This window comes from Anas acuta, chromosome 3 (assembly GCF_963932015.1).
Source record: "Anas acuta chromosome 3, bAnaAcu1.1, whole genome shotgun sequence".
Lineage (NCBI taxonomy): Eukaryota > Metazoa > Chordata > Aves > Anseriformes > Anatidae > Anas > Anas acuta.
In genome coordinates this window covers 24,700,450-24,726,790 of record NC_088981.1, presented here as the reverse complement: position 1 = coordinate 24,726,790, position 26,341 = coordinate 24,700,450, and the positions used below count along the sequence as shown (strand labels likewise).

Genomic DNA, 26,341 nt, shown 5'->3' with positions numbered 1-26,341 from the left:
TCTCCTTGGTTCAGTTGTCCTCAGAGAGGAATGGCCTCTAGTGTTGAGGTGCTCAGCTGCAGGCTGTGAGGAAAATGCCCAATCTAACCCAGTCCTGGAAACTGTGAGAGCTGGAGCTGGTACCATCCCTGTCTGTCTGACTGCTCCTCCCCAGGCACCAGACATGATCAACTGACTAATGCTTTTTGCACTCTCAAAACACTGCATATTCTACAACTCTCTGGGCACCCTACCACAGCACATACCTGTCCTTGCTCCTGGGAGGGTTTTAGGGTAGCTTCTTTACTTTGGATTAAGCCTGTTGCTCTAGTACCCCAAATGGAGTTGGAAATGAGCTTACTCCCCTCCTGATGTATGTGTAAGATGACCCCTACTATGTCTGCCTTGCCTCTACACTTCGGTACAGACAAATCTTATCAATGTTTTTTCAGTTTTTGACAGTTCAGCCTTTCCCGCTTGAAGCCTTTTCTGGACCATTGCCACTGCTCTCCTTTGCACTTTCTGCAGTAAGCTCAGTCTTCCTGAACCGTAGTGGACAAACTGCATGTATGACAGTTCAAATGAAGTCTTCACAGCATAGATAACCAGAGAAGAATTATTTCCTGTTTGCCACAGACAGTACTTCTGTTTGTACACCTCGTTGTAGCACTTTCATTTTTCACGGCAGCATGACCATGCTCGTTCACGTTGAGCTGTCATCCCTCGATCTTCTTCTGCAGAACTGCTGCTGTGCTGGTTGTTCCCCAGTCTGTCTTCTGGTACTTGTTGACGCCTACACAAACACAGAGTTCTGCTTTGTCCCTGCTCGATGGTGTTTGTTTTCTCGACCATTCCTCCAATTTGTCAAGATTGTTTTGCATTCTCATCCTGCTCTGCAAAGCGCTTGTTCTCCACGGTGTCCTGTGCTAATTTAATAAGTGTTCCCTGCTCTCGTTTCTTCAAAGATATTAATGAAAATACTGTACACTGCCAGACACAAAACAGATGGCTTCAGACTTCATTTGATACGTACCGCCAGTTTGACAGTGAAGCATTTATAACTGCTTTTAGTCTGGTTTTCCAACCAGCTGTACACTCCTCTAATAGCAGTTTCTTCTAAACCACGTTTCTTTACTTGGTTTATGAAAGTGTCAGGTGAGACAATGGCAAAAGCCTTACTAAAATCAAGATCTAAACCTGCTATGGAAGAAAATCAGATTGATTGGATGTGATGTGTTCCTGTTAAATCAGTGCTTGTTGTTCCTCGTCTGCCTGGTGTTATCTAGGTGCTGGAAAATAGTTTATCGAATCGCCACTTCCAGTACTTTTCCAGGAATTGAAATTAAGCACCTGGGTCTCTGGTTCCAGCTCCTCCAATTCTCCCCCTTTCACTGTAGGTGTCACATTTGCCTTTTCCAGTGTACAGAAACACATCTCCCACCCCTGACTTCTATGCTGATGGCTCCCGGTGGGACCAGGAGCCTAGAAGGTATTTAGGCCTTGCTGGTTTGAATGTATCTGACTTATGTAGATACTGTCTCACCTCGTCTTCTTTCTTTTAGCCTGTATGCTTGTTCTCAGGCTGTTTGTGCTAGTTGTGTTAAATGTCTCATAACAGGGCACCTTTGAGTAAAGACTGAAGAAAGAAAGCAACAACTGCTTGTGTATTTGGCATCACCACCAACTAAACTTCTCGTGAAACCCAGGTCTTTCTTTGGCCCTCCTTTTGCTACTCTCACACAAACTTCACGCCCACTTCTTGTTGCATCACTTGTATCTTTTTCATTTCGTTCCTCCATGTTTATGCCACTCTTTTATACTTAGTAACATGACCTAGTTTGACTTTCTGTGTGCTTCCTCTGCACTTCTGAAACTAATGAAGAGCTCATGATTTAATCAGCTGGTACTTACAAGCCTCCTGTAGTGCTTGTGCTAAGTTGCCTACTACTGGGCAGTTCACAAACAGTTCTTTATTAGAAGTTGAAATCAAATTTTGCAGAGTAGCTAGTCAGGAAAAAAGCTAGAGATGATGGCTGCAGCTGGTTCAGGGAAGAGCACAGAAAGAGCACCAGCACAGAGCTAAACAGATATGGTTTGCTCTGCATATTTAACACTTACTTGTATCAGGAAAAAGTAGTATTAATGTTCACAATTGCTTGCCACTGCCTATGAACCTGTCATTAAATTCCAGGTGACTTGGCTAGCAGTGGTGGAAATCCGTGTTATTTGTGTAAAATGTGAACAGCACAAGCATGTCATTAAAATACTTATCAGTTCTCTCTGTCTGTCTCAGGACTTTTTAATGGTGCCTATTATGTCTTTGCACGATGACAGGGACTTTGCAAACATTTATAAATTCTGTTAACAAACACGTAGTTAGATCCTTCTTTATTCAATTAAGCAGTGACATTGAAGTGTGTTTTTAATCACGGAGGCTCAAGCCCACAAGCACAGCATCCAGGAGCCCTCGCTAAGAGCCAGAGCTCGCTGTGCTCCATGCTCTTTAGGTGCTCTTCAGCTTCTCAGCAGCCAACCAAGATGCTTCTGACCTTCAGGACCAGATTTATCTTTTCCAGCCAGCTTTTTCCTTTGCACAGTGAGCATTGTTCCTGTTAGTATCTCACTCTATCTGCATTAAGAGTAGAAGATATCTACCTAAATGCACCTTCCTGCCCAAAACTCCCAGTCAAAAATTTGCCTGGGGAGCTGCTTGCCCTCCACTCTTTGCTGCCATCCATCCCGCTCATGCTGATTCGTTTCCAGCCCAGGGCTGTCCCTGTGCGACTGCCCCTGTGCTCTTCTGGAAAAGCTCACCTGAGCGGCGTGATAGCACGTTGGCTTTTTGGCTGTCATCTGTGGCTCTGGCGTGTTCTTGCGGAAGTCCCTTTACATGATGAGTGATTGGGCTGTGAGCACAGTTGGCAAGGTGGCCAGTGATTCTGCTGCAAGTTATTTTAATGACATTATTGATTTCATTACTTCAATTTAGTTTTGCTTCACGACATCAAGTCTTGGCGCCAGGGTGAAGCAGCAGCTAATTAATTCAGTATAAATGACGTTTCTTTATGGGGCACCCAGGACCAGAGCGGACTCCCAAAGCTCCCATGGATGTTAGTCCAGAGGCTGGGATGGTTTTTAAAAGAGATGTTGACTTTATTTTGACACCCCAAACAATCCTATGAGTACAGCTTTATGACTGACTTCTGTCTATGCTCTTGACAGAACTGTATAAGAGGAAAATGCTCTTCTGCTTTTACAGAAGAGCTAGGATGATACATCAAGAGCTGGTATTCTTGCAGACAGTCTGATTTCTGTTCGTTACCTAGCAGTTGTGGGTACTCCTACTGACTTCGGTGAAAGCAGACCAAAAGCCACACGTTGAACCCCACTTGTCATGCTATCAGGACTCTTGCAGAAGTTGCTGGAAGGACAATTCACCCTGGCTCGTGTCACAGCAGTGAAGATAATGCGTGCACCTGCAAGAGATGCTCGAGACAATGAGACAGTGCCAGCAGTCTTTGAGTGAATGTCACTGGTGTGCTTCCATCTCACTGAATATTTAGTGACTGTATAATTGTGACTGGAGGGAACCCCTATGCAAAGCCATTCCTCTTCAACCCACTCTGCAAATCCTATTTCTTTGTCCTCTGGCATACATGGCTAATTTTATTTATTTTTTTAGACTAGATGTGCATGTTGCAGGAACTGGGCAGCTTTTCTTTCCTTCTTCCCCTCCCAGACTCTTCCCTCTCCATCTCTGTTCCAACATTTTTCAACAAGAAAATGACTTTTGTCTAAAGAAAGATGGCTTTTTGGATACCATCATCTGGGTAAAGACTACTTCTTTGTGCCACACCTTTTGCTTAATCACAACACCAAAAACTTCCATTGGAAAGGAAAATGATAAATCTGAGGTGTTTGAGGGGCTTCCCAAGTAAGGTTTTTGCATTGAGTGCCGTACTGATATATATTTTACTTTTTCTACTATAGATAAGCTAATGGATATTTTCTTTATTTGAAACATCGGGAAATAAAAAGAAACTCAGGCAAGACTGAGATCTGTCCCTGGTGGCACAGGCAGGGTGCAGGTGGGACGTTAACCCACTGCTGCTCACAGCACAGAAGCCTGGAGCCGTCACAGTAAAAGGGTCAGGCTGCGCAAATGCCTCACCACGGGTCATTTTTCCTGTCAATGTATAACCAGATTTAAAATACAGTTAGGCAAATTCCTGGATAAAAAGTCCCCTGGGGCTATTAATGACAAAGATCCAAGCCAGCACTGTGTCACTGTACATCTGCCCTGGCAGACACTTCTTCTGAGCTGTCAGTGCCAGCCCCTCACACAGATGGGGCTGCGATTCGTCCTCACAGCCACCTTGGCACACCCCAGCTCTCTCATCTCCCCTCTTGTCCCATGTGGGACTTCCACCCGGCATGAGGGCACAGAACGGCTGCACCACCAGGCAAACCACCCCAGAGCAAGCTTTGCCCCTCAGCCAGCTGGTGGCAAACCCTCTGCAGCATAAATCACCACAGCTCTTCCACTCCTCATGGAAGGATGACAGCCGGTGCTGTGAGGAGGACGTCCCGCATGTTTTCTTCAGCTGTTTTCTGAGTTGGAAGGATTTAGTTAGTTACTATTTTCAAAGTGGGTGTGGATTTTCCCTACTGATTTTTTATTCCAGGAATTCAGTTCTTGTCCATGTTGAAGAATTTGGTCAAAGAGCTGGCCTTGTAAGAGACTGAGAGCATGCTGGAGAGAAAATAATTCCTAGCTAATAAACAAATAAAGAAACAGCCACAGGTCCTCAGCAGGGTGTGATAGGAGTTCCAAATTTACATTTAAAACCTTTTGAACCATGGAAGGGCAGGCATGACTTTGCTAACACTGCTTAAAGTGAAAAGCAAGCATGGAAAAACCTAACTGAAAATGCATTTGAAAATGCTTTCTTAAAGATACGAATCATAAAAAAGCAAACTGGAATATAAACCCAATTTTGCAATACTACTTTGCAAATTGTCTTGATTTTGGAAGGATGCAGAATGCATGCTAAGATCAGCTGCCTGCATAGACTATTTTATAAAAAGTCACATTGCATTTTCCATCCCCAGAACAATCTCCCATGATACAGTACTTTTTTTTTTTTTATTTATTTATTACCAGAGTGTTCAACAGCAATCAGAGCTGAAGGGAGGGAAGGAAATGGCTTCAAGAACATGACAAGAATCCCTTAAAGTTAAGGAAGTGGAAAGGGGAAAGTTACTTTAAAAGTACAGGTGGTTAGTGTAAATTACTGAGCACCTGAAACGTTTTCCCTTGGTAATTTTAATCACATTGTGAAATCAGTCGCTCATGCTTTTATGAAACTCTTGATTTATCAGGAGCTTTAATCTATTAGTTGCAGGTCAGGAGCCAAGCGTGCCCTCAGCCTGCCTCTGGGGGGATGGTGTGGGACTGGGCCCCCACAGGGCCGGGAGGGCATTTTGGGGTGGTTTGTGCAAGACGGGTATGTCAGACACTTCACAGCTGCCATCAGGGTTCCTTCCACACAGGTTTCTCCTCTTGCTGTTCTTCAGGCACTGACTTATTTTTCCACTGTATTTGGAGTTTCTCTTGTTTTCGTTATCTAAGAACAACTCCACTTTACTATGGATGATGCCTTTTCTTACCAAAACACTTGGGTGCAGTAGTAAGACGAACTGACGTTGGCTCAGCTCTTGCATACAGCCAGGTCTCACCCACAGCACGTCACAGTGAACGCGAAGGTGATTCAGATAAATGAGGGTCAGGGTAATCCGGTGAGATTTCAGTGTTAAAAGCATTAACATATTTAATACCCATCAAATGATTTGAACTCATTTCTGATAAGTGAGCATTTGATACACAAGTTATGGCTGCAGTGACGTTGTGCAAAGGTCTCTGTATGAGAACTTGGGGTAGACAGACACCATCTTTGTGACTGAGCTCCATTAAAAATAAAAAAAAATGATGCCAGATGAGCCTAAAGAGTGGGGAACGAGCAGCTCCTGGGCAGCCCGCTTCCTCCCAGCCCCAGCACGTGTCACACAGATGATGCTCTGCTGGGCCAATTTTGTCAACTCCCAAGGTAGTGTCAATGTATTTTTTTTTTGGTAATCTTAGCAATGTAGCTGCAGACGTAAAACACAACAGACATTTAGAAACTATATGACTTTCCCTAATTGTCTGTAACAGTTTCAAGATAAGTCATTTTTAAAAGAATTACTTTGAACGGAGACGACTTTAAAACAGACTTTCGTACTTCTTGTTTTTGCTTTTATCTTGGCACAGATGCTTACCCTCTCCCTATCTCCTTTGTAGAGTTAATTATGCAAAGGCAAAGAAGCTACACTAACGTTGTAATTTTGTTTGGCAAGGTGAGCCACAAAACATATGCTGTGTCATGCCTTTTTATTACTGTGCAAGAATTGCCAAAGAAGCCTAAAGGAGGAATCAAGGACATCATTGTTGCGAGGAAAAGAGGAAACAGTCCAGTTTTACAACACCGAGGCTTGTAACCACTTGCGGTAGATAGTTTCAGAACTGGTTTAATTTTAAATTATTTTCTTGCCAACCGACAGCAGCTTCAAAGCGACTCTTGTTTAATCCCACCACTTTCTGATCCCCGTTGAGTCATTTTACAATGCCCGGGCGGCCAAAGTCCAACCGATGCAGCCGGCACCACGCGGCAGTAACCGCGCCGTCCTCGCCCTGTGCTGTGGGGCCATGCGGGGAGGTGGCACTGGCAGGGACGTCCCTGGATGGAGGGGCAGCATCCCCAAGGAGGCACTGGTGTCCTGTGCCCTGCCTTATGAAAGGCCTGGGGCAGAGGCCGCTGCCTCTACGACTTCTTGCTGCTCCCATCCCAAGGGGCACTTCCAGGTGAGGGGGATCAAGGAAAACATTTGGGTTAAAAATAACCTGGCCAAAAGATGTGATTTTGTTCAACTTGGTCCCTTCCCAGGCAGGTGCTCCTGGCAGCAGAATGCCAGTCTACTGAGAGGCTGGAGGGCATGGCAGAAACTGCTAACCAGAACTGCTAACCTGCCTCACAGGAGTGGGACAGGGCAAAAATGCCTTGAAAAAGCCCCAGTCTCAGGTTTCCTCACGCCTCCATGCAGGACAGCCCTCCTTACAGACACAGCCTGGGGCAGCAAAGGCTTGCTAAAGATAACAATAATTGTAAAGAGCAGAAATGTAGAAAGGGATGGAGAGGTTTGTAAGGTGGAGGCTTTGAGAGGGAGAGCGCTGCACCATCAGTGCACCAGGAATACAAGGCAGAGCTGCTCAAAGACACAAACCAAACCTCACCGTCCCATCTAGCACTGCTTTCCCTGCATATGAAAGATATGCTGAGCAATGCCATACAATAAGTATGTTCTTTCAAAGGATTTGAAGTACGGCAGTGGCAGAGATTTTGAAAAAAAAAAACAAACAAACAAAAAAAACCCTGCAGAAATCTGTAACTTATATTTCACATCCTGCTGACTGTGACGATTCATTCCTTTTGGGAAAATCAGTACTGGTGGTCAAGAATAAACCATCAGCGTGGAATGAGTGAGATGAACAGCTCCACCTACCCCTGCTCGTCTGAACAGACACGCCTCACAGCCTCAGAGGCACAGGCCAGCCCCAGAAGTTGATCTCTTGGTGGTGTTGATCACTGCTGAGTGCAAGCTCAGCCCCAGCACCGTGGCAGATGCAGGATCACCTTACCCCTCAGGACATTGCAAAGGTACCTGGACACGTGGCAGGCCGACATTCATCCTCATAGCTTATGATGGCAATAGCATTTAGCCCAGATCAGCTCAGTTGCTCGTGGGAAAGAGGTGTTGGAAACCACTTCTGAGATCATCCCAGCAGAGCAGCATTATCCATCGCTCTTATCTGTGGTTATCAGTAGATGCAGGTGACCTGACATGAGACTTTCCTACGGCTGCACTCACCCATTTTAAATCAGAGGCAGGCGTGAGACACGAGATAGTATAGGTTGTTCACGCAGGAAAATGCCTTTATTAATATTCAAGCCTCAGGACTGGCCTAAGGTAGAGAGTTTTTTGGAGCAGTGTGCTGCACACAAGTCATTTAAAATGCAGACATTTCTCTAACACTTCAAATGTTCTCATGAGAACTGATGCACCCCAAATCAGACCTTCACAGGAGCTCCATTTCCTCTGAGCTGTCCTTGCAACCAGCAGGCTTACCTTGTATGGGTGGAAATATTCTTGATCTCCAGTGATCAAAGGCTAATCTGAAGCGTCTGTCAGAGAGAAAGAGCGAGCAAAACCTCAACAAGCTGCAGGACGTGTAGAGCTTAATTTTTGCTATCTAAACGCTTCTTTGCACCAAGCCGGTGGTATAAAAAGTGGGTATCCATCCTCCTTTTGCCCTGGAAAGACAGTTTGGAGGATCCCTGTGTCTCTGGGCCACGATGCGTGTAACTCATGGGGGTGAACCTGAGGTGATAGATGCCTCCTGCCGCCTGAGGTGCTGGTGGAGGCCTTGTCTGAGGCTGAGGCCTGTGGTGCCCCATGCTCCCGGCAGTCCTGCACACCGCGTGCCGCAGGCCGGCCCCGTGGCACCGCCGGCCCCACGGCACGATGCCAAGGCAGCAGGAGCGCCATCCCCGTCACGCCAAGGTGTCTTGGCGTGTGAGTCACGGCCCTGACTCACGAGCTGGTGTGGATTAAGCTGTAATTTGGAGACGTTGCCGCCTACATCTGCCCGCGCTGCTCCTCTCCTGGAGGTGGCAGACGTGAACACACGCTCAGTCATCCGAAATATTCAGCCAGACGTGCTGGTTTTAGCCCCAGAGGAGGGTAGGTGAGGGTGAGCGTAGGGGCGAGCACACACCTTGCAGCAGTAACCCCGCGGGAGGAGGCTTCCAGCGGGCTCGGCGGCTGCAGGTACCCGCTGCTCCCTCTGCAGCTGAGCCACGTCTGCCCTCATGCTCCCACCCATCCCAGCCCAAATCCCTCGCCTGGCTTCATCACCCTGCTCACCCCGCACCATGGGTGCTGTGAGCCGTGCCAGCCCTGCAAGGCCCGAGGCCAGGGCAGGTGCTCGCAAGGTGAGTGCGTCAGTGCCCCCAGGCCGGTGAGCTCCACTTCTCTGGGCATGTGCCTCGCTCTGGAGAATGAGTTACAGGGTGCTAAGGAGCTAGGAACATCTGCATTAACATATATTTAACTAAAATAGCCAATTAAACTTAAAGGAGCCTCGATTTCAGTGAAAATTAGACAGTAGCAGTACCCAGGATAAGAACGATCAGGATTATTTGTGAACTGCCAGCCACATTTCTGTTGGAAGAGCCAAAATGATGCACCATGTGCTTATTCTGGCTCTGGATTATTATTATTTTTTTCTTGCTGGCATTATACCACCTGTTGGAAGACAGACCATGCCTTATCTAGCATGAAGACAGCCAGTGCAGTGTTAACTCATTAACAGGTTTTGAACAAATGGACGCGTGCTTTTATACAGGATCAGCACTTTGCACCAGGAAGCCATGGTGTTTGCTATCCTTCCCTGGAAGCCATAAAGCCAGATTTTATTTTTTCTTCCACCAGCAGCCCACATGTGCAGGGCTTTATCTGAAATGGTTTAACACCAGCCCGTTGATTGCACCAGCACAACCCCTTCCCGCAGGCCGGCCCTTCGCTTGATGCTACTCATTGCTTTTGGTTTACACACGGGAATTTTATTTGATGTGGGAGCAGATAAGCGATGCATCTGCTCGGTCGTACTTCCCCAGCGCCTCTTCCTTTGTTCTTTTCGCCTTTTATCCTGTGTGTTTTCTCCACAGAGGATCCCTGCCCTCGCCCGGCTGCTCTCTCCTTCTCCCAGCTCTGCCCACCTCAGCTTCTGCAGGAGAGGCTCGCCGGCGTTTAGCAATGCCTCTACCAGTTGGTGTGATGTTCACGCTCTCGCTCTGAATGGATTTCCTCTTTGTTTGCCTGTGATGGAAAACTCTGTGAAATTTGCAACGGTTTCACTGAAATGAGGAAAGGGAAGAGCGAAACCCCACGGCCCCATGCGCAGCAGCCCTGCGCCCTTCCTGGCTCTCCGGCACTGGCTGCAGGGCTGCACGGGCTGAGTCACCGCCTGGGCAGACACGCTCCAGCCCTGCAGAGGGGAACCAAAGGGCTGCCGACAGCCAGCAGCATGCAGCCAGCTCTGATTAAAGGCCAGCTTCGGGGAAGTGGGGCTGGTGCCCGCCAAGCCCCGGTGCTCTTCTGGCTGACTCAGCCCCAATTGCCCCCTGCCTGCCCCATGCGGCTGAGCCCAGTTCCTCCTCTTGCTGTGTGGGAGCTCCCCGACCCCCTCAGCAGCCCTGGCAGTGCTGGGGAGAGCTGCTGGGGGACAAGGCAGGCTGGGGAGCCGTGCTCCTGCCTCCCCACTGGGAGCTGTGTTCATTCACCAACTCATTGGGGTAGCACGCTTGCAAAGGAAATGTCTATAGGCATGAGTATTTTCACTCCCATTCCATGGATATGAAGCCAAATTCCACCCCCTTGGTTGCAGGGTGAAGCAGGAGGGTCACACACACTGTTTCAGAGAACAGAGATGCAGAGGTATGGCCAAACACCCTCCAGAAGAGATGGGGTGCCTGGCTGCCGTGCAGCTGCACAGCCTTGCTAGCAATTAATTCAGCAGAAAGTGAGGGAGGGATTGCTACTCTCCAGGATAACTGCATTTTTTTTTGACTCCTTGCTTGGAGGGCTCACCTGGCAAAGCTGCTCCCTGAGGTCAGCAAGTCTGCTGAGCAGACAGCCTGTGACCCTGTGGCAAAGCTGCTCTGTTGGGGGAACGAGGTTTGCCTCTGCAACATGCTGCTGGGAATGCGTGCTCTGAGCATACGGGAAGGAGCGAGGCCTCCGTACCTTCACACCTTCTGGCATCTGCTTGAAAAAGGTCAGAGAGGTGTGTTTGAATTCCCTTTCCTTCTTCCCTCAGTTGACTAGACTTGTCCTGGGTCTTAGCTGGATGGCATCAGCCAGACTGTATGTCTGGGCGCTGCATCCCACTCATTTTTAGGGAAAAATAAGCCGCACCCTGGAAAGATTGCTCACAGCCCAGGCAGCTGTCCTGTGCCAGGCCGAGCTGCTCGGAGCCAGTGTCCTCCTCACCTGAAACCAGATAACCCCAGGAGCGAAGCTGTGCCTTTCCAGGCGCTGATTCACAGCCTCTGGCAGCTCCTGCAGGGTGGATGAAGCAGTGCCAGAGGGCTGGCCACCTGCCCACGCAGCCAGGGCGGCCCCACTGCACCCGCCCTGGGCCAGGAGAAGGGACCCTATACCCCAGCGTGGTCCTCCAGCATCTCCTGGCACCACCATCCCAAATGCTGCAGCTTCTTGCAGCCTCCCTAACACAACCACTCATATGGAAAAGGCATCAGCCCTCTTTGGGCTTCCTTCCAGAGGCCCCTCTGACTAATTCTGCCCAAAACAGCCAGGCTGACCCTGCGCGGTGGCGTGATCATGGCAGACAGGACTCGGTCACGTTTGGGCGGAGGCAGGGAAAAACTGTTTCACAGGCCTGCCCAAAAATCCTCGTGCTGACTCTGCCAAAACCACACCAAACATATGGTAAATGAAATAGCTGGCATGGAGCTACTTTGGACGGCAGGAGTGTTTCAGCACTGTGGACTGCTCTTTAGCTGTCTCGAATGTTATTTACTCTGTTCTAAGTATCCCCACGTTTAAGGGAGAGAAGGCAAAGACAAGGGCAAGGCCAATTTTTTGTGCTTTTGACGCTTCTTAAATGCACATTATTTTTATAGCTGTGTTAGCAGGATCCCAATGCTTGTCCCATCCCGTGGTTAAGGACAGGAACGGCAGTGCAGAAGGTTTCCCCTCCTCGTATAGCAACAGACCTTTATGGAAAAGCACACAGAAGTGTTTTCTCTCTCAAAACAGGAGCTCTGGCTACTTCACCGTATAAATGTCCTGCACACTTCATGGAGCTGATGAAATCATGTACAGATGGGATCCATCTTAACAAAGGCTTTATTCACACAGCAGGTTTCTCCGCCGTGGATCTCTGACCGTATTCCAGCTTCTGCAGCCACCTCCTCCAAACACGTCCACGGAGCCAGACAAGTTCCTGGGCAGATACCAGACCTGGAGGTGCTCTGCCCCCAGCGCTGTGTGCTCCACGGGAAGCCTGAGACTGGGGGTCAGGGCAATAAATGCACCTTTCTTTCCTCACATTGCATTGCTTGAGCACCCAGTACCATTTCCATGACCTGCCAGGTGGTGTGGAAAAAGCACTGCAGAGCAGCAGCATCCTAAGGAAGAGCATCCAGAGGTGCCCGAGCTCTTCAGTGACTGGGGAGACAGCCATATTTTCACAGAAGGATGAAAATAAAGCAGCCAAACAGTAATGACTATGCATAATAATAATAATAATAATAATAATAATAATAATAATAATAATAATAATAATAATAATAATAATAGTAATATCGAGTTCAGGGTATAGCTTTTGCTCTTGGGGCTGTACTGGTGGAGTGCCAAGGGGAGAGCTCACCTCCCTGTGCAGCAGCTGGCAGGCTGCTGGGCAGATTTCCACAGCCATTTTCATGTTGCAGCTCGGATCCTGACCCTTCCCTAGCCCAAACCCACCCCACCCCTAAGCTTCTCCCTTCTGTCCATAGTCTGTGGTGTCCTGGCCCTGTATTGCATTGGAGAGGGGCTTTGTAAGAGAAGGCAGGGAAGCTGCTGCCCTTCTCTTGCCTCACCTCCCAGCTGCCTGCCCACACCTTCCCCAGGCTGAGCAGACGGGATGACCAAACCCCACATAACCCATTCATTTAACAACCTGATCTAGACAGGAAAAATGGCAAACTGATCGAAGCTGCAGAGCAGGCGTGTTGGCACAGTCCAGCACCGTGCATCAATGAACTCTTCTCCCTGCTTTTCTTTTTTTGCCATACGTTCAGTGCTCAGTCAGTAATTCCTTAGAAACATCTTGCTGCCCACGCTCAGAATGAGAACAGCAACAACAACAAAAGGAAATACAGAGAGGGATGACTTCAGTGAGTTTGGAAATCTCTTCTCAAGTGAAACGCTCCTTTGCTTACATATACAAGAAAGCAGCAAAATTCCCTGCCTCTGATGTAAACAGCAGAGAGAAAAAGTCATCTGGAAGGACAGGGTGATTCATACTGAGGACCTGACTGGTAATATTCATCAGTGTTGAAACTCTCCCTGCAGGATGACTACACGTGAAAGCAGCACCGGCGAAATCCCGGCTTCTGCCACGAGAAGCGTCACTAGCAGCAGAGCAGGGTGGCCAGGATCCAAGTGCCACAGCCCTTGCTCATGCGAGTAGTCTTTAGTCATCCGAGTGGTCACAGCTAACAGCCAGGTGTGGCTGCTTTCTGTACGGGCAGCAGCAGCCCAGAGCACACGAAGCTGCCTCAGCCCTCTTGCAGAAGGGGCTTCTCAACAGAAACAGAAAGTTTAATAGCAGAAGAGAAAGGTTTTTTTTCTCCTTCTTGCCAAAAACACTTCCTAGGTTTTCCTCACGAAGATGCCGCCTGCTCTGGGTGCTTCAGGAAGGCTGGAAAATTCAGCCAATCTTTCCCTTTATGTCAACTGCGCTGACCCAAAGGGTAACAGGGCACAAAAGGCCACGCTGACTTCATGCATTGTTACGAGACACTTTCCCTTGCATATTTGAATCTGTTTACTTAATCTTCCAGGCCTTTATCCATGAATATTAAATTCCTTGATCACTATGCATTAGGAGTCATCTTTGCACCATCTGTTTGTGTTTGTCATCTAACCCTTGTAAATAATAAAACGTACTTTGTTCTCAAGTTCATGGATCCTAGCAGGAGAGCGATTACCAAGGAGGAAAAGTACTGTGTGAAGCTATTGGCAGCCACAGGACTCTGGTTTAGCTCCCTATCTCCCGCCTGCCCTCTGGGAGACGAGTGCACCAACGCACTGGTTTCCTATTGTTCTTTGCATTGGCCTATTTCTGCCGCCAATCCATTCGCCACTATAACGCAGTCATTAAACTACAGCCAGAGCCTGCCCTGAGGGGTGATCGTTAACCTCTTTGGCTTCCTAGGAGTCCCAGAGGAGGTGAGTTGAGTCCACATCTCTGAAAATGACGCAGAAAGCCTTGCCTATACTAGCAAAGTCAGCTAATAGCGGAGGAGAAGGTGGGCTGCATCCGTGGATGCCAGGGCACAGCCCAGAGGTCCAACTGAGAGGCACACTTCTCAAAAGGCTAGGCAAACGGGGAAAATTTGATAAAGTGCAGTGGCTATGATATAAAATTAATCCTTAGAAGGAGCTCTGGCTGAAAATTGTATGCAAGAGGGATGTGCCTCATGTTACCGAGGTTCAGTTTCGACTTTATCCACCGAGACAGAGGTTGTATGTACGTCAGGCAACTATCAGCGAGCACCCAGGTCATGGTAAGCCTACTTAAAACCTAATGGAGTTGGTTAAAGAAGGGATAATTTAGGAGATGAAACAGGATCATATTGTACCTACCTGACGTGTTGGTAGCGACAAATGTAGGCAAGAAAAAATCATTGCCAAGTGTTTGCTTAACTGGCAGAGTTATCTGGGCTTGGACAAGATACCACTTGCCACTCTGCCCAGCCTTGCAAACATCCTACAGGAGGAGGTTACCTATTAAGTGATAGACAATAGATCTTGTTAATTGTTGGAGCATTATGACCTTAGACTTTGCCCAGGTATTTAATAACACCATCTGCTGTCTAGCTCTGCAATACTATTATTTTTACATGAGGATTGCTCTTCTTGCTTCACAAACAAGGCTGTAATAACAGTGCTAAATGAGAGCAGAGCAGCATGGTACTTAAACCTTACCGTCCAAGTAAAACACGCAGGAGGTGCAGCTCGCCCCAAATTTCCAGACGTATTGTCTCCAGTCCGGAGCCCTGATCTGCTGCTGGCTGAGGAGCTGCAATCCAGCCTCGTGGGCTGCACTCAGGAAAAGCTCTTGTCTCGCCTCAGAAAGAGCCAGGAGAGAAATCCTGTGCAGGCTGCCTGCTGCTGTTGTTGCTGTTTTCTTCCCCAAAACGACAACAGCAATGGCCCATCCGCCACGAGTTAGGAGTCACCATGCCTCCAGACCTCTCTCTCATTAATAACCCGCTTTCCCAGCACATACGTTTATCTCCAAATAATCACATTTATCTGGTTTCATATCTGTAGCTCTAAAGGGTCCGGTGCAGACAGTGATGTGATTTTTGGCTTCGGCTTCTTAAATGATTTTGAGTAGGGAAGAAACAAGCACTTCTCTCAATGCAGCCGGTGTCCCCCGTTCAGCACTCCCACGGCCTCTTGCAGCCCAGAATTTCATTTAATGGCACCCACCTGAACCTGAACCTACTGAATTTAGTGGCAGAAGTCCCATCAGCCAAGGTGAGTCGGCCTCTCACTCTGTAGTGATGCATTTTCTGGGAACATGGTCTTCTCTTTCTAATGCAGAGAAGCTGAAACACACTAGCTGGTGAGCTGCCAGGTTATGGAGAAAACACCGGAGGTGTGAACACGAAGCGCTCAGAAAAAACAAGGCAAGGAGAAAGAATCCCGGCTGTACCTCAAATTAAAAACTGCACGTTTGCACTGGGGATCTATTTATTTATTTATTTTGTTTCATTGTACTGCTTACTGGGGCCTGGCACTCTGGCATATGCACGAGGCATGCAGTGATCACGAACCCCACACGCCCTCCTGCTCCGTTCCTGCATCAGAGCTGAGAAGAGAGCTTTCCTTGGCACTCTGTTGCAACAGAGAGGTCAAATATGAAACCAAACATACGAATGCAATTAGGAGGGTATGTAAAATATGGGGGCTGGACGTCTTAACAGTGTCCGAGGCAGGCATGTCTTGACATGCTGCTGGTTAAAGAGGATTTTAAGTACTACAGGCTGTCGGCTGGTGGATCTGGTTACATCTGGAAAGGGCTTCTCAGGCTTTCGGTCATGTTATTTTTCTGACATTTCAGGTGTATGCTTGATTCTGAAACTCCAGAGTACAGAAACATGCACATCTTTTTGAAATATGAGAAACTATCCTTTTGTTACCACTGCTAGATTTGGAAGGAGATGAGAACAAGTCCAGATTCTTTGCATACTTGCCCTGTACCAATTCTGAAGCAAAGACGAGTTTATGGGTAGTTATATGTGCTATCTGGAGGTGAATACAGCAGGTTGCGATGTTTTTGTTTTTGCTTTTGTTTTTGTTTTTAACCATTTGTAAACAGAGAAAGTGGTATGGTCATACTTTACATAGGTGCCTGGGGATTCTTGTTGCTTAACAAATGACAAGGGAATGTCTGAAATCAGTGTCAAACAATTGCTGTCAAAATCTCCTAAAATGTATCCCTGCCCTTTGCCTATTTGCCTACCTTTTGCATTTTCTTTCAAACCTTTCCAAATTAAGTAGCAGGCAACCCCCCCGGCAACTAAAAGCATGTGTAAGGATGCAGAAAGCTTTAGAGCACATTTCCACACCCTGCTGACCTGTGCGTCAGAAACACATAACTCTGGGTGTAAAACACAATTCAGAAGGAAGAGCCTTGATTGCATCAACCTACTCCTTTCCCCCTTGGGCTAACTGCAGCCCTGGCACAAATTCAGGGCCTCGGTGGAGCAGCCCCTGGCAGCAGCACGCCCGCTGTGCTCACCAGTGTCCTGAGATAAGAGGTTGTGAGCGCAGTCAGGTCTAGATGTGCCCTTCTTCTCCCAGCCCTCTCCCATTTAAAACGTTGTCCTGCTTCAGCAGCATGGTGCAAACCTAGGCTGAAGCTCGCGTGATGCCAGAGAGGGTTTGTGCAGGCACAAATGTGTTGGCAGTTGCTTAAAATGAAACATAGGCCCCCAGAATGAAGTACAGGTGGGATATACATGTATACCTCCCTTGCAGATCCCTGCATCCTGCATGCAAATTTCCCAGACTTTCATACGATAGATTTTGTGGGCACTGACACAAGTGCGTGCACGCACACACACACACACACACACACACACACACATGATCTGTTTTATACCAGTTGGAAAAGAGGCTGGATAAGAAAGAATAACAAAGAAAAAATCACACTCACAGTCAAGCGTTCTCACAGCCCCTCTCTCGGGCGGTGATTTGGCCTGGCATTATGTAAGATCTCACAAAAGCTGTATAACATAACTATTTTAAGGAAGAATGTTAATTGAAGGCTGAGTCAGGCTGCAGCTAGCACAGAGATGTTTTTGAGAAGCTCGTACCCTTTTTCATTTCGTCTGTATTTTTTCCACTTAATTACAACGTGTGCGGAACTGCGTTTAACAATAATAGTAACTCGCGGGGGGAAAATGGATGATGAAGGCAGTTGCCCTATTGCCTCTGGATCAGCAATTGAAGCCCATCCTGGGACCTCACTTCCCAGTGGTTATCACCCCCTGACGGCTGCATGGGGCCAAGTGGGAGGTGAAGCGAGGGGCTTTCATCTGGCCTGGGGGCCAGTCCTTGCAGCCGTTTCCCCCATCAGTGCTCTCCCCAGGGGATGTGGAGGTGCCTGCCCATGTCCTCTGCCTCCAACAGGCTCCACCAGCAGAGCAGGGAGCTGAGGGGCAGCTGCTGGGATCATGATGCATCGAGGGGAGACAGAGAGAGGGGTGCTGAGGGATGCCTGGCTGGCACCCCCAAGGGGGTGGGCAGGCAGTGAGACCCCTGAATCAGCATCAAGCGGTGGCTGCACCAGCGCATGCTCCTCGGGCATGATGCGCCCTGGCAGCTCCCATTACCAAGGTCACCGGTCCTTGGTCCCAAATCCAGCCCCATCTGGGGACAAGGTGATCAGCAAGCCCCAGCCCTTGGCAAGTTGCTTTAATGATCCAAATCCGGAGGAGGAGACGGAGTTTAATTGCCAGTTCTAGCATGGGCACACCGGTTATTAATTTTGCTGCAGTTCTTTTTATCACACAACAACTCAGCTGTGCTTCCTGGCAGGCACCTCCTTCTGGAGCCCAACGTGAGCGACTGGATGTAGGTGCCTGGAAAAGGGATGTGTTTGATTTTTGGGGCTCCTTTGAGCTCACCCAGCGGGGTTGTAGGGTGATGATGGGGGCCCAGGAACAAACTTCATCTGCATTTATGGTTCCTCAGATTTGGGTCCGCTTCTGTTAACTCTATTTATGTAGCAAAATTGAGATATTTTGGCTGCAACGACTGGCCTTGTGGAAACCCCAAGGTCTGCAGCACCAAAACCCACCTTTCTATGTGTCATGGAAATAAACTCCCCAGAAGTGGCAGAAAGCAACTGTGAGGCCAAGCTCCCCAAGCTGCCTGAGAGATGCTTCTGTGCACGTTTCCTCTGCGTCCTTTTTGCTGAGACAAAAAGCAAGGGGGTGAAACACAGGCAGGGAACGAGGCTTCAGCCGAGGGAATTTCACAGACCTCCGTCACTCTTCCAGCAGATGGTCTGCTCCCGCTGTGCAATGCTTCCCACCAGGTCCTTCTCCTCGCCCGGTTTTCGGAGGGCGCCCGTCAAGCTGCATCGAGCAGAGCTGCTCGCTGGTGTCGCCGAGGGGTCACGGCTCCCCGGCCTTCCTGTTTATTTAGGGCTGGGGTCGCCCGGCCGGCCGGCCACGCTGCGCACCCCAGGAAGCCCCCGGCCTGCACATTCCTGCCCCCCTCGCCCTCGCCGCAGACAATCACCCATTGTGGCTGGCGGTGTCAATGGGATCGCCCGACATGCCTATTTACCACGCCGGGGAGAGCGGGCGGAAGCTTTTCCACATCAATTGCCCTTTCTTCTGGCATCTGGAAGTGTCCCTCTGAAGTTTTTATTTCTCTTCGGAGTGTAGTAACCTCCGAATTTCTCAAGTATTTCCATCATCTTTTCCTTGACTTTTTTTTTTTTTCCACTGCTACTTGAAAAGAGGGCGTGAAGTCAACTGCTCAGTTAAAAACAGAACCGTTTCCTTTTTATAAAAAAAAAAAAAAAGCATACAATTTTTTGCTCTAAATCGCCTGGGGCAGAGCCCACCAAGGCAGCAGGAGCTGCAGCACCCAGGCTCTTGCTCACAGTGCGGCACCCTGCTAACTAGCCCCAAACTTCTGGAGCAAAAATCACGGCGAAATACCCACAGAATGGCTTTGGGACCACCACCTATGTGAAAGCAGGACATCACCTGCGCTGCTGTTTGAATGGCACACCTCACAAAGCGTACACAAAATGGGTGTGTGTGCTGTATGGGGGGGTTCTCTTTCGAAATGACAGATCATTTTAAATGAAAATCAGATTTTTCACTGCTTCTAAAATGGCCACCAACAGCTCGCTGTTACAGACAAAAATGAGCAGCTGTCTACAAGCAAGAGATGGCAGCTGCTCGGTTCAGGGGCTCTTGAACGAGGGGACACACGCGGTCGCTGCCACCAGCGGGACGGGAAACGAGACCCCATGGGGAGGCAGGAGCGGGGAGCACAGCAAGACTTGTCTGCAGCCCAGCCCAAAATGCCAAAAAACACAGGGTGAGAAGGGGCACTTGGTGGCACTGGTGGCGCTGGCAGACAGAGCTCATCTTGCCTGGCTCCAACTTCTCTCCTGTCCTTCCCCCAGCCACGACACCAGGCACAACCAGGACAGGACACAGGGCTGGGTCCCCAAATGTGCCGTGTCGGGGGTCCTCGGCTGGGCACTGCCCCGGCCCTGCATGCCCCCAGGTCCCCCCCAGCGCTCACTGCTCCTATATATCCTATATATAGCCCTGCCGTGTCATCACAAGGGGCGTTTTGCACAGATCAGGCACAACAGCATGGTTTCTGTTTCTAAAAAAAAAAAAAAAAAAAAAAAAAGAACAAGAAACAAATGCCCGATCTGTTTGATTCTTGCACAGTAACTGCTGTAACAGCAGCTCTGAGGATTTTTTTTTTTTTTTTGCGATTTGATACTTAAACCACATTTCCTACGCCACTATTTTTTATCGGCTGCTTGACATTGAGCTCTGTAACGGTTGCTTTTGCCTCTTCCACCAGAATGAATTCAAAGGCAGCGAGTGCAGCAAACCGTACCGCTCATCTCGGCTCTTCCAGCCAGCTCGTCCTCATCAGAAATAAAGTCAAATAAATACAGATCACATTTTCTGTCCTGCAGTTAAAAGCCTGCCACCGCTGAAAGCTTCGCTTTCTTCTTCTTCCCCTGCAGCCTCAGCTAGCATCGAGCTGTGCTCATGAGCTGCGATGTGCAAACACACAGCTTCTTGGCTTTCCACCAGTATATATAAATATATGTAATTTTTTCCTTCGGAGAACCTGGAGGCTAAAGCAAGAGGGCAAAGGAGTACGTGACTAAAACATCCAAACTTCCTCTTTCATAAGCCATCACATGATGAAGTGCAATTACAATTCCTGCCTTGTCCCTGCCAATTGCAGGCGCATTGCCTCACCCGAGAAACCCGGCTTCTTCCCCGTGTGTGTGTGTGTGTGTGTGTGTGTCTGTGTGTGTGTGCAGAGGCAGCAATCGCTGCAGCCGCCTTGGCACGCCTCCAGCTCCGGGCTGGAGAAAGAGGGCAGTGGGTGGAAGACGAAAACAAGCTCTGTTTACTTAGCGCGCACGGATAAAGCGTCTTTCCAGCCGGGGAGAAGGAGGAGGAGGAGGAGGGGAAGAGAAGCAGCTTTACAGGACTTTGATGCAATGTGAAAGGAGGCCAAAACCGAGCCGCGTTAACCCCCGCGGCCCCGGGGTCACCCCACACGGGGATGCCCCGTGCCCCGCGTCCCCCCCGCCCAGCGCCCCCGGAGCCCCGGGCATCTCCCGGCCGGGCCCTGCGCCCCGCCGCCCCCCGGCGGCCGAGCCCGTCGGAGCTTCCCCGGCCGGCCCCCGGCTGCCGCCTCCCTCCCCCGTAACCTACATAGCGCCGTGGGAAGGAGCGGGGAGGAGTGGGGTGGGAGCGGGGGGCAGCCCCGCCGCCCTCACCCCGCCCGGCCTCGCCTCGCCTCCCGGGCAGAGCCCCCCCTGCAGCCCCGTGTGGCGGTGGGGAAGCAGGAAAATGTCGGCTTTTTGTGTATATACATCTGTATAAATACATGGAGGGGGGTGAGGGCTCGGCGTTTGCACCCATTGCGCTCCCCTCGCGGCGGGGTTTGTGGTTGGAAGCGCCGGGATAGCGGCAGCGCCCCGTTTCCCCTGCGCGCAACGGCGGCAGCGAGCACCCATCAATAAATAAAAACACACGAAAAAGGGGGCGATGGCGCTGTTATTCACCCATTTACAGCGGCCCCAAATAAACCGGGCAGCCCGGGGGCCGGCCCCGAGGGGCGGCGGTGCCCGGGTGCCGGGGCCCGGAGCCCGCTGCCCACCAGCCCCGGAGCAGCCCCAGGAGGAGCCCCCGGGGCCGGGGCCGGGGGCGCGGGCAGGGGCCGGGGCCGGCGCCGGGAGCGCGGCGGCGGCGGCGGCGGCGGCGGGGCGGGGGCGCGCAGCGCGCAGGCGCGCCCGGCACTGTCGAAGAATCGAGGCGGCGGCGCGCAGAGGCGGCGGTGGCGGCTGGAGCCCGGCACGGCGCGGCGCCGCCGCCAGCCCCAGCCCCAGCCCCAGCCCCAGCCCCGGCCCCGGCCCCGGCCCCCGCGGCAGTCCCCGCCCCGCCCCGCCGCGCCGCGCCGGCCCCCGCCGCCCCGCGCCGCCCCGTAGTAGCCAGCGAGCGGGGGAGCCGTGCGGGCGGCAGCGGCCGCAGCCCTGCGCCAGCCGCGCCGCGGAGATGCGCGTCCCCGCCGCGCTGTGAGCGCCGCCGGCGGAGACGGCCCGGGCAGCGGCGGCCCCCGCAGCGGCTCTGCCTGCCGGGGGCAGCGCTCGGAAGACGAAGCCGAGGGGGAGGGCGCCGGGCGGACCGTGCCGCTGCGCCCCAGCCGCCCCGTCGGGGCTCCGGTGGCGAGAGGAGGCGGCGGAGGAGGAGGAGGAGGAGGAGGAGGAGGCGGCGGCCGGAGCCGGAGCCGGAGCCGGAGCCGGAGCAGAAGCGGGGGGCGCTCGCCGCTGCCCCGGGGCCGGGACATGTCGTCGGCGGCGGTGGCGGCTGCTTCCCGCAGGCAGTCGTGCTACCTGTGCGACCTGCCCCGCATGCCCTGGGCCATGATCTGGGACTTCACCGAGCCCGTGTGCCGGGGCTGCGTCAACTACGAGGGCGCCGACCGCGTGGAGTTCGTCATCGACACGGCGCGGCAGCTCAAGCGGGCGCACGGCTGCTTCCCCGAGGGCCGGGCCCCGCCGCCGCCGCACGCCAAGCAGCCGGCGCTGTCCGCCAAGGAGCTGCTGGCGCAGCAGCAGCAGCAGCTCGGGCACCCGGCGGCCGCGGCGGCGGCGGCGGCGGCGGCGGCGGCCGAGGCGGCGGCGCGGCCCCCGCCGCAGCCCCTGGAGCGCTACCCGCTGGCTGCCGAGCGGCCGCCGCCCCGCCTGGGCGCCGAGTACGGCGGCGGCCGGCAGGTGAACGGCATCCTGGTGCCCAACGGCTTCCCCAAGCCCGAGGAGCCGCCCGAGCTCAACCGGCAGAGCCCCAACCCGCGGCGGACACACGCCGTGCCGCCCACCCTGGTGCCGCTGGTCAACGGCGCCGGGCTCCCCGCCGCCATCGGCAGCCTGGGCAGCCGCGCCGCCGCCGCCGCCGCCTCGCTGGCCGCCATCTCGGCCGCGCCCGCCCCGCTGGCCGTGCCCGTGCCCCAGCAGCCGGCGGCGGCGGCGCAGGCGGCGGCGGCGGCGGCCGGGGGGGGCGGGCAGCCCGGCGAGCTGGGGCACAAGCGGCCCGGCTCCGTCTCCTCCTCGTCCTCCTCGTCGGGCGGCGGCGGCGCGGCGGGGGAGCACGACGGGGGAGCCAAGGAGAAGCGCGGCTCGGCGGAGAGCCTGCCGGCGGCGGCGGCTGCAGCGGCGGAGCTGGGAGCCGAGGGCAAGGGCCGAGCGGGGGGCGAGGAGTGGCTGGCCAAGCCCAAGACGGTGCGGGACACGCTGCTGGCCCTGCACCAGCACGGCGGGCACGCCGTGCCCCCCTTCGACAGCAAGTTCAAGAAGGAGCCGGGCATGGCGGGCGGCCGGCTGCTGGGCTACGAGACCAACGGGGCCGTGGCCAAGCCAGGTGAGGCGCCGCGGGCACCCGGAGGTGGGCTCGGGGTGGCATTGGGCTCGGGGTGGCGTGGGGAATGGGGCGGCTTTGGGCACGGGGTGGTGTGGGGCGCAGGGTGGCTCTGGGCATGGAGTGGCTTCAAGCACGCGGTGGCCAGGCGTGCCCGCCAACGCCGACACCTGGGCGCTTTCACGGGGTTGGTGTTGCAGCTGCGATGCCTTCTAACCTTCCTCCTCCTCCTCCTCTCTGCCTTGCTTTCCAGGGGCCCGGGCAGCCCGGAAGAGGAAGCCGTCCCCCGAGCCGGAGGGCGAGGCGGGACCCCCGAAGATCAACGGGGAGGCGCAGCCCTGGCTGCCGACCTCGTCGGAAGGGATGAAGATGCCGCTGACGGCCACCTCCTTCATGTCGCCCCCGCCGCCCACCGCCTCGCCCCACTCCAACCGGACCACGCCGCCCGAGGCGGCCCAGAACGGCCAGTCCCCCATGGCCGCGCTCATTTTGGTGGCGGACAATGCCGGGGGCAACCACGCCTCCAAAGAGGCCAACCAGGTCCACTCCACCACCAGGAGGAACAGCAGCAGCCCCCCCTCGCCCTCCGCCATGAACCAAAGAAGGCTGGGCCCCGGCAGGGAGGTGCCGGGCCAGGGGGCCAACGCGGCGGGCGGGCTGGAGCCCGTGCACCCCGCCAGCCTGCCGGACTCGTCCCTCGCCGCCAGCGTCCCGTTGTGTTGTACCCTGTGCCACGAGCGCCTGGAAGACACCCATTTTGTGCAGTGCCCCTCGGTCCCGTCCCACAAGTTCTGCTTCCCCTGCTCCCGGCAAAGCATCAAGCAGCAGGGAGCCAGCGGGGAGGTGTATTGTCCCAGCGGGGAGAAGTGTCCCCTGGTCGGCTCCAACGTCCCCTGGGCCTTCATGCAGGGGGAGATCGCCACCATTCTGGCCGGAGATGTGAAAGTCAAAAAGGAGAGAGACTCGTGACTTTGCCGGCCTCGCGGCCCGACGCCACCTTTAACTCAAACTGCTTGAATTCTGTATATATCTATAAATATATATATATAAATATATATATATCTCCAAGACAAGGGAAATGTAGACTTCATAAACATGGCTGTATAATTTTGATTTTTTTGAATACATTGTGTTTCTATATTTTTTGAAGACAAAAGGTATGTACTTATTATAAAGGCATTTCTTCTAATTCTTCTCCTTTTTTTTTCCCTTTTTTTTGTTTCCCCCCCTTTTTTTTCCTTCCCTTTTGTTATAGCAACTATTTGTTGTGCTTCCCTGGTGACAGTTACTGTTCAATGTAGGCTGTGACTTGCGCTGCTTTTTTTAGAGAGCACTTGGCAAACCAGAAATGCTTCTAGCTGTATTTGTATGCACTTGTTTCTTTTTTTTTTTCTTTTCTTTTTTTCCTTTTTTTTTTTTTTTTTAAATGCCAAATACACTTTCTGACATTGTAAAGATCGCCTTACTGTCTGTGATTCCTTATTCCTGGCCCCTGTTTCTGTAGAGCTGGTCGCATGCAGGCTCGGTCCGAGGTGGTTGGGGAGCAGCGTGGCTAGCCGTGGCGGGGACGCTCTTTGCCACCCCGCGAGCCAGGCGAGCGTAGGGAGCACGAGGGGTTTCTCCCAGAAACGGCTGTCTCGTGTTGCGGCGGCAGATCCGCCGGATCGAGTCCAAAATTCCTCCGTGTTTCTCAAGGGAAGTTGCCTTCGGAGTAGGATGTGGAGAGGTGTCTGAGAGGCGCTGTTGAGTTAGGGATTTCTGGGTTGGTTTGTTTTTGTTGTTCTTTTTTTTTTTTTTTTTCTTTTAAGGCAAAGTTGACCGCAGTTCACGTGATCAGTTGTAAGATTACAAAACTGCATTTGTTCACCAATTGCATACTATAACGTGGAGTTTTGATAGCCAACCTAATGACACGATTGGTGAATGCACCGACGTAGCACTGCCATCTCTGAAGGTCTTCAGCGTCACTTAAGTTGTTTTTTTTGTGTCTTTGGACAATGATGGGGATGTGGGGGAGAGACTGATTTTTTTTTTTTTTTTCTAATTTTACTTTTAATTTTCAGATAGTGCAGGTGGACTTTGAGTTTGCTTATCAGTCACCTCTGGTGCTGTTGCTATTGTTACTATCGCTGACATGGTGTTTCCAAGTAGTGGCAGGTACAGTGTGGTACAATGACAGCAGCGACTGAGGTTCTGCCAGATTGCCTGCGGGCATATCAGTGACAGCCCAAATGTGGGTGGAGGAAACCTGTAATTTCCTTATTACGTGTGCTTGAAACAAACCTAATGCTATTCTTTGAAAATGAAAATATAAACTGGTTGAAATGAAAGCAATTAGGGCTTCACATCATGGCCACGGCCCTGCCTTTTAAGCTACTTTGGAGAACTCTTTTGTAAAGCCACTTCTTTTGATCACGCTTCTGCATCACCAAGCAGACTTCTAAAATCAATAAATCATTGGTTACTAGAAATAGTTGAGTCTTATAGTGATGTTTTTGTGCTGTTTATAGTTCGTTGGCAACACTGCAGCTGGACGAGCCCTTCTGTTGAGGTGTTTATAACTGGGTTATAAGTGGTTGTTTCTGAGCAAAGGGGTGGCCAGGTCGTCCCTTCCCTGGGACAGGCTAATAAACACTCTTGGTGCTAGAGGAGGAGGAGGAGAAGGAGGAGGCAAAATTTGTTCAGCCGACTTTAATTTGAAGAATTTTGGGTGCTTTTGAGTCAACTGTTCTTATTGTGATAATGTTCAGACTGCAATTTAATGCAGAGTAGATCTTTTTTGGAAGACTTTTTTTTTCTCTCTCTCTAAAGAAATGGTCATTATTAGTATTTGAAGATCAGATCTGCACATGCACAGTAATTTTTTATGAAGTGTTTAATGAGCACACCCACTACATTGTGTTCCATATTACAGGTCAATGTAATATTAGATAAGACTTGCATGATAAACAAATTCATTGAGTCAATATTACGCTTTAAAACTTATACCTATAGTCAAGATTGGTGTCTTATGTAAACACATTTAGCCAATTTGAAGAAAACGCACATTATATATATATATACCTATATATATACCTATATATATAAAAACTGTAAAGGATTCTTTGGAACCACTATGATCTGTGTAAATGTGTATTTAGGCACTTTATTAAAAAAGAAAATGGATTTTGAGCTGATAGATGGTAACAAGTTCTTCAAAGTTGCTTGGCATAATACCTCCTGTGGTATGGAGCTCATGTTTTTGGTTAAGGTGGTAT

The 26,341-nt window shown here is 51.3% G+C and overlaps 1 protein-coding gene across 1 annotated transcript; it reads left to right on the top strand.

Annotated features, from left to right (window-relative positions):
• The first annotated feature begins 21,863 nt into the window (after window positions 1-21,863).
• IRF2BP2 (interferon regulatory factor 2 binding protein 2) lies at window positions 21,864-24,219 on the top strand. The gene is made up of 2 exons (XM_068676194.1): window positions 21,864-23,087; window positions 23,338-24,219. The coding sequence occupies exons 1-2, from the start codon at window positions 22,016-22,018 to the stop codon at window positions 24,051-24,053; spliced, it is 1,788 nt and encodes a 595-aa protein (XP_068532295.1). The 5' UTR covers window positions 21,864-22,015; the 3' UTR covers window positions 24,054-24,219.
• Window positions 24,220-26,341: the final 2,122 nt, after the last annotated feature.

Excerpts from the sequence above, each read along its gene's own strand:
- IRF2BP2 (XM_068676194.1), top strand. The coding sequence starts at position 22,016 with ATGTCGTCGGCGGCGGTGGCGGCTGCTTCCCGCAGGCAGTCGTGCTAC. Across the intron at positions 23,088-23,337 it reads CGGGGCCGTGGCCAAGCCAG|GGGCCCGGGCAGCCCGGAAG; the intron begins GTGAGGCGCCGC and ends CTTGCTTTCCAG.